Source organism: Tachypleus tridentatus, chromosome 6 (assembly GCF_004210375.1).
Source record: "Tachypleus tridentatus isolate NWPU-2018 chromosome 6, ASM421037v1, whole genome shotgun sequence".
NCBI classification, from domain to species: Eukaryota; Metazoa; Arthropoda; class Merostomata; order Xiphosura; family Limulidae; genus Tachypleus; species Tachypleus tridentatus.
In genome coordinates, this window is record NC_134830.1 from 149,090,882 (window position 1) to 149,104,287 (window position 13,406).

A 13,406-nucleotide genomic window follows, 5' to 3' on the forward strand; every position below is an offset into this window, starting at 1 on the left:
AATGATTTCTATCACTGGTACTATATTAATGATTTCTATCACTGGTACTATATTAATGATTTCTATCACTGGTACTATATTAATCATTTCTATTACTAATACTATATATTAATCATTTCTATCACTGGTACTATATTAATCACTTCTATCACTGGTACTGTATTAGTCACTTCTATCACTGGTACTATATTAATCATTTTTATCATTGGTACTGTATTAATCTCCCTCTAAACTTTATTTACTGTTATTCCTATCCAGCTGAGGTTACTTGTATGCTGTTCAGTTTGTGGGTGTGAACAACAGCTTGCTGAGGTTACTTGTATGCTGTTCAGTTTGTGGGTGTGAACAACAGCTTGCTGAGGTTACTTGTATGTTGTTCAGTTTGTGGGTGTGAACAACAGCTTGCTGAGGTTACTTGTATGCTGTTCAGTTTGTGGGTGTGAACAACAGCTTGCTGAGGTTACTTGTATGCTGTTCAGTTTGTGGGTGTAAACAACAGCTTGCTGAGGTTACTTGTATGTTGTTCAGTTTGTGGGTGTGAACAACAGCTTGCTGAGGTTACTTTATGTTGTTCAGTTTGTGGGTGTGAACAACAGCTTGCTGAGGTTACTTGTATGTTGTTCAGTTTGTGGGTGTGAACAACAGCTTGCTGAGGTTACTTGTATGCTATTCAGTTTGTGGGTGTGAACAACAGCTTGCTGAGGTTACTTGTATGTTGTTCAGTTTGTGGGTGTGAACAACAGCTTGCTGAGGTTACTTGTATGTTGTTCAGTTTGTGGGTGTGAACAACAGCTTGCTGAGGTTACGTGCATGCTGTTCAGTTTGTGGGTGTGAACAACAACTTGACTAAATATAACTACATTTATTAAAATGGGTAAATGATACCAGTAATTTAACGTTGAGAGCAGAAATCTAGTGGTCAGGGGTGTATAATTACGTGTGTTTTATTAAAACACAAAATCATACTAATAGTGAATGTGAGAGTTTCAAGTGTGATTTTACTTATGTTTTGAACTGTTGTTCTGTAACACAGTTAATGTTTTCTCTTTTGGTTCCTTAATATTGTTTTATTGCCTCAGATCTGACTCCAATTCAACATCAACTTTCTGAAATTAACAATCGCTATAATCTCCTGGGTGTAAAACTGTCTGACCGTGAACAGGAGATTGAAAGCCTAACAGAAGAAGTGAAGTGCCATTTACAGACGCTGAAAACATTAGCAACTTTTGTCAAGGAGAAGGAAGAACAATCACCAAAGGAGTCTTTTCCAGAAAATAAGGAACAGGCCCATAATCAGCTTCATATTCTTAAGGTACTTCTGTTCACTATCTAAAAATATATATTATTTTAAATACAGCTGCAGTCGTTCTGTTATTTAGTAACCCACAAGGAGTTGGGTGGATATCTGCTACAGTATAAATTCTGCACTGAAACTCCAAGACTTCAGTACAGGGTGATGTCGAGGTAAAATGTGTTTGGAAAATCATTCTTCTAGAAACATCCAGAACTTCAAGTTATTTAGGTTATTTCATATCATTGGAATTAAATATACTGTAGAGACCCCAAATGGAAATGTGTTACTTCAGTGGTTATAGTCAGAGTAACACAGTGCCCTTGTGGATGGAATCTGTAAAACAAGTCTTCAGGTCTATTGCACTGTTCAATATTGTCATTTCGTTTTTGTGACACCATCAAAATTTCCTTCACCAATAGTTTAGGTTCTGCTGTACAAAATACTACTGTTACTGCTACTAGATGGTACTGATGTCGCATTGAAAAACATAAGGTATAATTAGTATAACAGAGTAAACCCAAAATTTTGTAAATATAAAGAACCCATAACAACATTTTATGTCACCTGTTAAAAATCTGGTTAATGTAGTAATAATCTCTTGAATATCCCCCCCCCCCACAATGTAGCAATAACCTATATGAAAATCTTCCCAGAATGTAGTAATAAAAAGAAACTTATGAATATCTGCCCACATCATGGGTAATAACTTCTATGAATTCCTTCCCCCACCAGAATGTAGTAATAAATTTTCCCAGTATTATCCTTATGTAATGTCTTATGTTTCAGTTACATACTTTAGATTTATTATTATGTAATGGTTAAGCTCTAGATACTTAGGTTGAGATTAAAATAAGTGATTATAACCAACTGTTACATACTCTAGACAATCCACGAAGAATTTCAAGAGAAGCGACCTGATCTTGACAAACTAAAGATCCAAATTCAAGAACTTCTCAGGAAGAAGTCTGAGGTTCAGGGCTCAGATATTTTCAGAAACCAACTACACAAACTTGGTGAGTGGTCAGTGCCATACCTCATAATGTATTCAGTTTATCTTCCTCTTCTGTATATAAGATCCAGTTTTCATTTCACATGTTTTTCTGTTCATAAGCTACTGATAATAAATGTTCAGACACAATTATAACCTGTGTGTGAAGTTACATTTTAGGATGTGTGTTGCAAGGTCAAATAACCTCTTTCAGGAAATGCAGCTCTTTGGTTACTATATACCTAAAGGTGTATATCATATCTTAAAAGTTATTCAATTCTTTGTATCACTTCCAAAATATATTCTTGTACTGGGTATTTGTTAATTTTGTAATTAATATAAATGTATTGAAAAAGGAATTGTTTAAACAATTCACAGTGTTGTAGTAAAATAATTAAAAATGTTATTCCTTCATGTTTGGCTTGGCTTTTTAACCTTGTTTATACTATGTAACTTACATTTTTCCCTATAAAACTGTTTTAATTTTGGGTGTGAAAGGTGTTTAGTAGGAGTTAAACACTCTTTGGTTATTTCAGCTACAATACTCAACACTTCATGTATTAAAGGTTTACCCTTAACATGGTAAAGATCAACATACAGTTGTAACTTTTGTATGTGCTCTTAGAGTTTACAACTCATTAAGTAAAGAATCTGGGTGTGGGTTTGAAAGTTTGCTAATTTCGTACATAGATCCTGTGACAGTTTTGTTCATTATTGAGTAATAACACATGCTGTTCCTAATTACGTTAGATTTATGATTCATTGCACAAACACTATCTGTAAGATTCACTATTGATTACTTACCCACTGTCCCCCTCACAAGATTTGTCATCAATTACTAACACGCTGGCGCTATTGACAAAACTTGTCATTGCTTACTAACACACTGCTCATACTGACAAGATTTGTCATTGCTTACTAACACACTGCTCATACTGACAAAATTTGTCATTGCTTACTAACACACTGCTCATACTGACAAGATTTGTCATTGCTTACTAACACACTGCTCATACTGACACAATTTGTCATTGCTTACTAACACACTGCTCATACTGACAAGATTTGTCATTGCTTACTAACGCACTGCTCATACTGACAAGATTTGTCATTGCTTACTAACACACTGCTCATACTGACCTGGTTTGTCATTGCTTACTAACACACTGCTCATACTGACACAATTTGTCATTGCTTACTAACACACTGCTCATACTGACAAGATTTGTCATTGCTTACTAACGCACTGCTCATACTGACAAGATTTGTCATTGCTTACTAACACACTGCTCATACTGACACAATTTGTCATTGCTTACTAACGCACTGCTCATACTGACAAGATTTGTCATTGCTTACTAACACACTGCTCATACTGACACAATTTGTCATTGCTTACTAACACACTGCTCATACTGACAAGATTTGTCATTGCTTACTAACGCACTGCTCATACTGACAAGATTTGTCATTGCTTACTAACGCACTGCTCATACTGACAAGATTTGTCATTGCTTACTAACACACTGCTCATACTGACACAATTTGTCATTGCTTACTAACACACTGCTCATACTGACAAGTTGTCATTGCTTACTAACGCACTGCTCATACTGACAAGTTGTCATTGCTTACTAACACACTGCTCATACTGACAAGTTTGTCATTGCTTACTAACGCACTGCTCATACTGACAAGTTTGTCATTGCTTACTAACACACTGCTCATACTGACACAATTTGTCATTGCTTACTAACACACTGCTCATACTGACAAGTTTGTCATTTGCTTACTAACGCACTGCTCATACTGACAAGTTTGTCATTGCTTACTAACACACTGCTCATACTGACAAGTTGTCATTGCTTACTAACACACTGCTCATACTGACAAGATTTGTTATTGCTTACTAACACACTGCTCATACTGACAAAATTTGTCATTGCTTACTAACACACTGCTCATACTGACAAGATTTGTCATTGCTTACTAACGCACTGCTCATACTGATGAGATTTGTCATTGCTTACTAACACACTGCTCATACTGACAAGATTTGTCATTGCTTACTAACGCACTGCTCATACTGACAAGATTTGTCATCAGTTACTGACACACTGCTCATACTGACAATATTTGTCATTGCTTACTAACACACTGCCACTACTGACAAGATTTGTCATCAGTTACTGACACACTGCTCATACTGACAAGATTTGTCATTGCTTTCAAACACACTGCTCATACTGACAAGATTTGTCATTGCTTACTAACGCACTGCCACTACTGACAAGATTTGTCATCAGTTACTGACACACTGCTCATACTGACAAAATTTGTCATTGCTTACTAACACACTGCTCATACTGACAAGATTTGTCATTGCTTACTAACGCACTGCTCATACTGACAAGATTTGTCATTGCTTACTAACACACTGCTCAAACTGACAAGATTTGTCACCAGTTACTGACACACTGTCCTTATTCAATATATATTACTGACACACTATTATTAATCATGGATAAGCATATGGGTGTAGAATAACTGAAATCACAACTTTGGTTGTAGTTTTTCTAGTTGTTAGTATTATGTATGTTGCTTTTTGTTTCTCACATGCCAAAGTATATGTACCACATGATACTTAATGGATGTATTACTACATCCTACCAGTGTTCATGTGGTACTTTATGGATGCATTACTTCATTGTACTCATGTTGACACAGTGTCTTGTGGATGTATTACTTCGTTGTACTCATGTTCACACAGTGTCTTGTGGATGTATTACTTCATTGTACTCGTGTTCACACGGTGTCTTGTGGATGTATTACTTCTTGTACTCGTGTTCACACAGTGTCTTGTGGATGTATTACTTCTTGTACTCGTGTTCACACAGTGTCTTGTGGATGCATTACTTCATTTAACTCATGTTCACACAGTGTCTTGTGGATGTATTACTTCATTTAACTCATGTTCACACAGTGTCTTGTGGATGTATTACTTCATTGTACTCGTGTTCACACGGTGTCTTGTGGATTTATTACTTCATTGTACTCATGTTTACAGTGCTTTGTGGATGTATTACTTTGTCATACTCATGTTCACAGTGCCTTGTGGATGTATTACTTTGTCATACTCATGTTCATGCAGTTCCTTATGGATGTATTACTTTGTCATACTCATGTTCATGCAGTGCTTTGTGGATGTATTACTTTGTCATACTCATGTTCATGCAGTGCCTTGTGGATGTATTACTTTGTCATACTCATGTTCATGCAGTTCCTTATAGATGTATTACTTTGTCATACTCATGTTCATGCAGTTCCTTGTGGATGTATTACTTTGTCATACTCATGTTCATGCAGTTCCTTATGGATGTATTACTTTGTCATACTCATGTTCATGCATTGCCTTGTGGATGTATTACTTTGTCATACTCATGTTCACAGTGCCTTGTGGATGTATTACTTTGTCATACTCATGTTCATGCAGTGCTTTGTGGATGTATTACTTTGTCATACTCATGTTCATGCAGTGCTTTGTGGATGTATTACTTTGTCATACTCATGTTCATGCAGTTCCTTATGGATGTATTACTTTGTCATACTCATGTTCATGCATTGCCTTGTGGATGTATTACTTTGTCATACTCATGTTCACAGTGCCTTGTGGATGTATTACTTTGTCATACTCATGTTCATGCAGTGCTTTGTGGATGTATTACTTTGTCATACTCATGTTCATGCAGTGCTTTGTGGATGTATTACTTTGTCATACTCATGTTCACAGTGCGTTGTGGATGTATTACTTTGTCATACTCATGTTCATGCAGTTCCTTATGGATGTATTACTTTGTCATACTCATGTTCATGCAGTGCCTTGTGGATGTATTACTTTTTCATACTCATGTTCATGCAGTGCCTTGTGGATGTATTACTTTGTCATACTCATCTTCATGCAGTTCCTTGTGGATGTATTTCTTTGTCATACTCATGTTCATGCAGTGCCTTGTGGATGTATTACTTTTTCATACTCATGTTCATGCAGTGCCTTGTGGATGTATTAATTTGTCATACTCATGTTCATGCAGTTCCTTATGGATGTATTACTTTGTCATACTCATGTTCATGCAGTTCCTTATGAATGTATTACTTTGTCATACTCATGTTCACAGTGCCTTGTGGATGTATTACTTTGTCATACTCATGTTCACAGTGCTTTGTGGATGTATTACTTTGTCATACTCATGTTCATGCAGTTCCTTATGGATGTATTACTTTGTCATACTCATGTTCATGCAGTGCTTTGTGGATGTATTACTTTGTCATACTCATGTTCACAGTGCCTTGTGGATGTATTACTTTGTCATACTCATGTTCATGCAGTTCCTTATGGATGTATTACTTTGTCATACTCATGTTCATGCAGTTCCTTATGGATGTATTACTTTGTCATACTCATGTTCATGCAGTGCCTTGTGGATGTATTACTTTTTCATACTCATGTTCATGCAGTGCCTTGTGGATGTATTACTTTGTCATACTCATCTTCATGCAGTTCCTTGTGGATGTATTTCTTTGTCATACTCATGTTCATGCAGTGCCTTGTGGATGTATTACTTTTTCATACTCATGTTCATGCAGTGCCTTGTGGATGTATTAATTTGTCATACTCATGTTCATGCAGTTCCTTATGGATGTATTACTTTGTCATACTCATGTTCATGCAGTTCCTTATGGATGTATTACTTTGTCATACTCATGTTCACAGTGCTTTGTGGATGTATTACTTTGTCATACTCATGTTCATGCAGTTCCTTATGGATGTATTACTTTGTCATACTCATGTTCATGCAGTGCTTTGTGGATGTATTACTTTGTCATACTCATGTTCACAGTGCCTTGTGGATGTATTACTTTGTCATACTCATGTTCATGCAGTTCCTTATGGATGTATTACTTTGTCATACTCATGTTCATGCAGTTCCTTATGGATGTATTACTTTGTCATACTCATGTTCATGCAGTGCCTGGTGGATGTATTACTTTGTCATACTCATGTTCATGCAGTTCCTTATGGATGTATTACTTTGTCATACTCATGTTCATGCAGTGCCTTGTGGATGTATTACTTTGTCATACTCATGTTCATGCAGTTCCTTATGGATGTATTACTTTGTCATACTCATGTTCATGCAGTGCCTTGTGGATGTATTACTTTTTCATACTCATGTTCATGCAGTGCCTTGTGGATGTATTACTTTGTCATACTCATGTTCATGCAGTTCCTTGTGGATGTATTACTTTGTCATACTCATGTTCATGCAGTGCCTTGTGGATGTATTACTTTTTCATACTCATGTTCATGCAGTGCCTTGTGGATGTATTACTTTGTCATACTCATGTTCATGCAGTTCCTTATGGATGTATTACTTTGTCATACTCATGTTCATGCAGTTCCTTATGGATGTATTACTTTGTCATACTCATGTTCACAGTGCTTTGTGGATGTATTACTTTGTCATACTCATGTTCATGCAGTTCCTTATGGATGTATTACTTTGTCATACTCATGTTCATGCAGTTTTTTATGGATGTATTACTTTGTCATACTCATGTTCACAGTGCCTTGTGGATGTATTACTTTGTCATACTCATGTTCATGCAGTGCCTTGTGGATGTATTACTTTGTCATACTCATGTTCATGCAGTTCCTTATGGATGTATTACTTTGTCATACTCATGTTCATGCAGTTCCTTATGGATGTATTACTTTGTCATACTCATGTTCATGCAGTTTCTTATGGATGTATTACTTTGTCATACTCATGTTCATGCAGTGACTTGTGGATGTATTACTTTGTCATACTCATGTTCATGCAGTGCCTTGTGGATGTATTACTTTGTCATACTCATGTTCATGCAGTTCCTTATGGATGTATTACTTTGTCATACTCATGTTCATGCAGTGCCTTGTGGATGTATTACTTTGTCATACTCATGTTCATGCAGTGCCTTGTGGATGTATTACTTTGTCATACTCATGTTCATGCAGTTCCTTATGGATGTATTACTTTGTCATCCTCATGTTGATGCAGTGCCTTATGGATGTATTACTTTGTCATACTCATGCAGTTTCTTATGGATGTATTACTTTGTCATACTCATGTTCATGCAGTGCCTTGTGGATGTATTACTTTGTCATACTCATGTTCATGCAGTGCTTTGTGGATGTATTACTTTGTCATACTCATGTTCACAGTGCCTTGTGGATGTATTACTTTGTCATACTCATGTTCATGCAGTTCCTTATGGATGTATTACTTTGTCATACTCATGTTCATGCAGTGCCTTATGGATGTATTACTTTGTCATACTCATGCAGTTTCTTATGGATGTATTACTTTGTCATACTCATGTTCATGTAGTGCCTTGTGGATGTATTACTTTGTCATACTCATGTTCATGCAGTGCCTTGTGGATGTATTACTTTGTCATACTCATGTTCATGCAGTGCCTTGTGGATGTATTACTTTGTCATACTCATGTTCATGCAGTGCTTTGTGGATGTATTACTTTGTCATACTCATATTCACAGTGCTTTGTGGATGTATTACTTTGTCATACTCATGTTCACAGTGCTTTGTGGATGTATTACTTTGTCATACTCATATTCACAGTGCTTTGTGGATGTATTACTTTGTCATACTCATGTTCACAGTGCTTTGTGGATGTATTATATTGTCATACTCATGTTCATGTAGTGCCTTGTGGATGTATTACTTTGTCATACTCATGTTCATGCAGTGCCTTGTGGATGTATTATATTGTCATACTCATGTTCATGCAGTGCCTTGTGGATGTATTACTTTGTCATACTCGTGTTCATGCAGTGCTTTGTGGATGTATTACTTTGTCATACTCATATTCACAGTGCTTTGTGGATGTATTACTTTGTCATACTCATGTTCACAGTGCTTTGTGGATGTATTATATTGTCATACTCATGTTCACAGTGCCTTGTGGATGTATTACTTTGTCATACTCATGTTCACAGTGCCTTGTGGATGTATTACTTTGTCATACTCATGTATGACAGGTCAAATATCTTAAAAGAAGTTTTAGTGACATTGGTTTATTGAATGTTTGTGTTTATAGTGACCCACTGGGCAGAGCTGGTAAAGACCTTTAAAGAGCAACTAGATGTACTTCAGTGGTTCAAGGACTTTCAAGAGACTCGTGACTTACTGACCAGCTGGCTTATTCAGAAAGAGAAGATGTTGCAAGTGCTAGGACCAATTGCTTCAGTGCCTCAGATGGTCACTTCCCAGATGCAACAAGTCCAGGTACTAAGACAGTATTTTTTTCTTCCTTCTATCAGTATCAACTAATATGAACTGTATAATCTGTCCATTACTTGTTATAGATCATGAGAAGTGATGTTCTGTAGGAAGAACAAACATGCCCAACCTAATGAGTTCTTTTGAGATTTGTTGATTGGCCATTACTTTTGAAATATTAGTTAAATTGCCTTATTTACTTGTAAATTTTAAATCACTTATAGCTTTATGAACAGTATCATGAAGTAATGGCATTTTTCTATGTGTCTGTGGTACATTCATCATTATTAGAAATTTAAAATCTCTCTTCATGAAACATCTTTTTGTTAAATGTGAGTAATCTTTTCTGAATGTGAATCTTCAGTCATGTTATAATTGTTCTGTTGTTAGATATTTTCCAGGAGTTAGGTTTGTCATGTTTTTAATTAAGTATTTCTGTTCTACTAGATCATGATAGAAGAATTCAAATCACAGCAACCCCTCCTAGATCGTTTAGTCACTTCTGGTGAAGCAGTCATTACTACTCTCAGCCCTTCTTCCCCTGCCAGCATTACAGCTCGTAACCAAACGGATGCTATCCACAAACTATGGAAGGAACTTATGAGCCAACTTTCTGAACGTGAGAAGAGCTTAAATGCTGCCTGTGGGATCACCAAAGAATTTCATGATGGTTTTATGAAACTACATGACAGTATACAGCTGATATCTGATAACTGTGACCAGCTATTCGAAGATCCTGTCAATGTAGAGGAGCATCTGAACAAACTAACTGTAAGATTGTGGAACTTTAGTTGTATTTTGTATGAAACAAAACAAACACAAACCTTATCCATTATCTTGACCAAGTTGTAATCTCTGTAATAAACACTCTATTTGTATTGTAAGTTCCTGTATGATTGTCAGAAGCTAATAATTCCAGATCCATATTTTATGAGGAAAAAAACTGATGTAAATTTGACCCAAGAAATATATGTTATATTTTGTATAAATTTTCTGGAACATTATATCAGGTATTGTACCTTGGTTGTAATTTATAAAATATTGGGCTACAAATGTAGTGTAAATGGAACATTTATCTAAAAGAAGACATACATTATCCAATACAATTTATGGCTTTAGAGAATTGCTTATTATTTCATTAAGTTATTTTTTATATTAAATATGTCTACAGTCTGATGTAATTTGAAAACAAAACACACTTAGTTGTAATTTCAATAGTTTATTTTTCACATTAAATATGGACACTATATGATAACGTATTTACTTTTTCAGGATTGGGAAGAACAGTTGGAAAGTCAGCGTCCTCGTTTAGCAGCAGTAGAAAGTATGTGTGAACACCTTTGTGAACTGTTGAGTGATTCAACCTCCAAGACTGAGATCAGTAACAAACTGATAATGCTCCAGAAACAGTACACTGTTCTAACTAAGAAGATTGGTAAGCCTAAACTTTAAGCCTCTTCCTTAGCTGTTTGTGAGATTTGATATCTGGTTAGACCAGAAGGAAGACATAGCAAGTAAAGTACAACATTGGACAAAACCATGCATGTGTATCTGTATACATATATATATATAAATGAGCACTTTATGGTTCCATATGTCTTGTTTCTCTATACAAAGGTTACTATCAAATAAATAGTTTATTCATAGTTAGTAGTAAATTCATAAAACTATCTTTCTTTATTTAAGTGTCATGGCGTTTTGTGAGAAAAGTCATTAGGGTTATGGAACACTGTTTATCCCTATCTAGCAAGAGTAATTTTGTTCACCATCTTTTGACTAATATACTCACATAGTAATAATTGAATGGCATTAGAGTATGTTAGGATAAATTCACTTAGGCCTAACATGTTGCTTATCCTTTGATAGATTGTTTAGGCAGAGTATTCATGGTGAATCTTTGTAGAATGGATGGCAACTGCCTATTTTGGAGACAAGTGTAGAGGACTATGTTTCAAAAGTCTTCCACCTTTCGTCTTTCCTGAAGAGGAAAAGCAGAAGACTTTCTAAGCATAGTCCTCTACACTTGTGTCCCCACAAAAGGCAGTTGCCATCCATTCTACAAAGTTTCATCATGTTGCTTATCATATTGCAATCTGAAGTTGATCTGGCTTCTTTAAACACAACCTTTCAAATAAATCTGTCATTATAGAGATTATTGATTTGAGTAATTTCATTCAACATTTGAAAGTTGCTAGGCCTTGCTTACGAGTTTTAATTTCATGATGCTCTCAAAGTATGTTAAATTTTTATAAAATCCAAAGAAATATTTTGTGTCACTTTAAATTTATTTATTATAATTTTAATATGAAGGAATAATTAACTTTCTGTTGCAATTAAACAATTTACTTCTCAGATTGTATCCAGTTAAGTAAGGCTCTTTTATACTGCAAAGGTAAAAACTTACAGTGAATTATTCTGACCAGTGAACACCAACACTTTTAACACCAACAACAACAACAAAAGGTTAAAGCACACTTTATCATTAATTTTGTTTCCATAGTCAGAATATTAAAATATTTTAAACATTATAGATAACAAAAAGGCAGAATTAGAGTCTTCTCAGAAGGAAGACCAAGACTTTATCCTTTCCATTGAAACCATCGAAACATGGCTGAATAAGATGCAAGACTGGTTATCGAAACCTTTCACCATTTCTGCTGACCATACAACCCTGATGAAGCAGGTTAAGGATCGTGAAGTAAGTTAAGAAAAATCCAACCAGAAATATTTTCCTAATATATTTAATGGAAGTAAGTTATTTCCAAGCTGCATGGCATTAGAAAACAAGTTTTTAAATTATTGTCTTAATTGTATGGCGTGTATGACATAAAAGTTAGAGATTATGGCCCCTTCTTATGTAGTAAAGCACTACCCATTTTTAAGGATTAATTTATGGTCCCCTGTAAGGTATAAAGTATAACCCTATTTTAGTGAAAGATCTCAGTAAGACTGGAAATGCTTCATTCTTAAATGATTCAGCTTATTACAAAGAATATCATAATTGTAAACTGGTTTTTCACCTTAAGAACTCAATCAACATTAGTGAATTATGAAACATTACTTTGTATAATATACAAGTTTATGAAACAGCATGATAAGTGTAATGAAGCAGCAGAATTAGTTTGAAAATTAAATACTTTTAAAAATGCTGGTGATGTTATCATGAAATTCTTGCCTCAAATCAACTATGTCTCACAGGTTTGTAAATTAACCTTCAACTATGTCTCACAGGTTTGTAAGTTTCCTTATCAACCTCGTATTTAATAAAAGCTAATTTTTTCATCGTATTATGGTTTTATTATTACGTGTTTAACCGTACGTCATTTCTTGTTAACTATAGTTTATACTGTATTTATTTTTAAGTAGTTTGTTCTCAGATGAATTTTGATTTCCACCCATAACATTTGTGATGTTTACCTTTATTAGCCAATACACAAAGATATTTTAGACAAAGAACATGAAATCTACATTCTTCTGAGTAAAGGGAATGCAATTGTTAATGAGGTTAAACACAGGACTGGACCTATCCAGCTGAAGGAAAAATTAGACACCATCAAAACTCAGTGGGACACAGTTCGCAAAGAAACCACAGACAGGTAGTTTGTTCTTTTATGTTTTAACTTGACATAAATATTTGATTTAACTGTAAAGCTTTCCATGTATTTCTTGAAAATTGGCTTGTGATGTTTTATCTTTACTGTTTAATTAATGCTACATGTATGTTTTTGGTACATATATAATTAAAGTAATGAAAATATTAAATATACAGCAACGCCCTCTTTTG

General features: G+C 35.0%; 1 protein-coding gene across 1 annotated transcript in view; it reads left to right on the top strand.

The window, feature by feature from the left end:
• Positions 1 to 13,406, top strand: part of LOC143251771 (dystonin-like) — a 38,331-nt gene that overhangs the window by 12,983 nt on the left and 11,942 nt on the right. Inside the window, exons 11-17 of the mRNA XM_076503014.1 lie at positions 1,080 to 1,312; positions 2,178 to 2,307; positions 9,441 to 9,628; positions 10,070 to 10,393; positions 10,895 to 11,057; positions 12,154 to 12,320; positions 13,049 to 13,218. Coding sequence (XP_076359129.1) covers positions 1,080 to 1,312; positions 2,178 to 2,307; positions 9,441 to 9,628; positions 10,070 to 10,393; positions 10,895 to 11,057; positions 12,154 to 12,320; positions 13,049 to 13,218 — 1,375 coding nt within the window. The remainder of the gene's footprint in view (positions 1 to 1,079; positions 1,313 to 2,177; positions 2,308 to 9,440; positions 9,629 to 10,069; positions 10,394 to 10,894; positions 11,058 to 12,153; positions 12,321 to 13,048; positions 13,219 to 13,406) is intronic.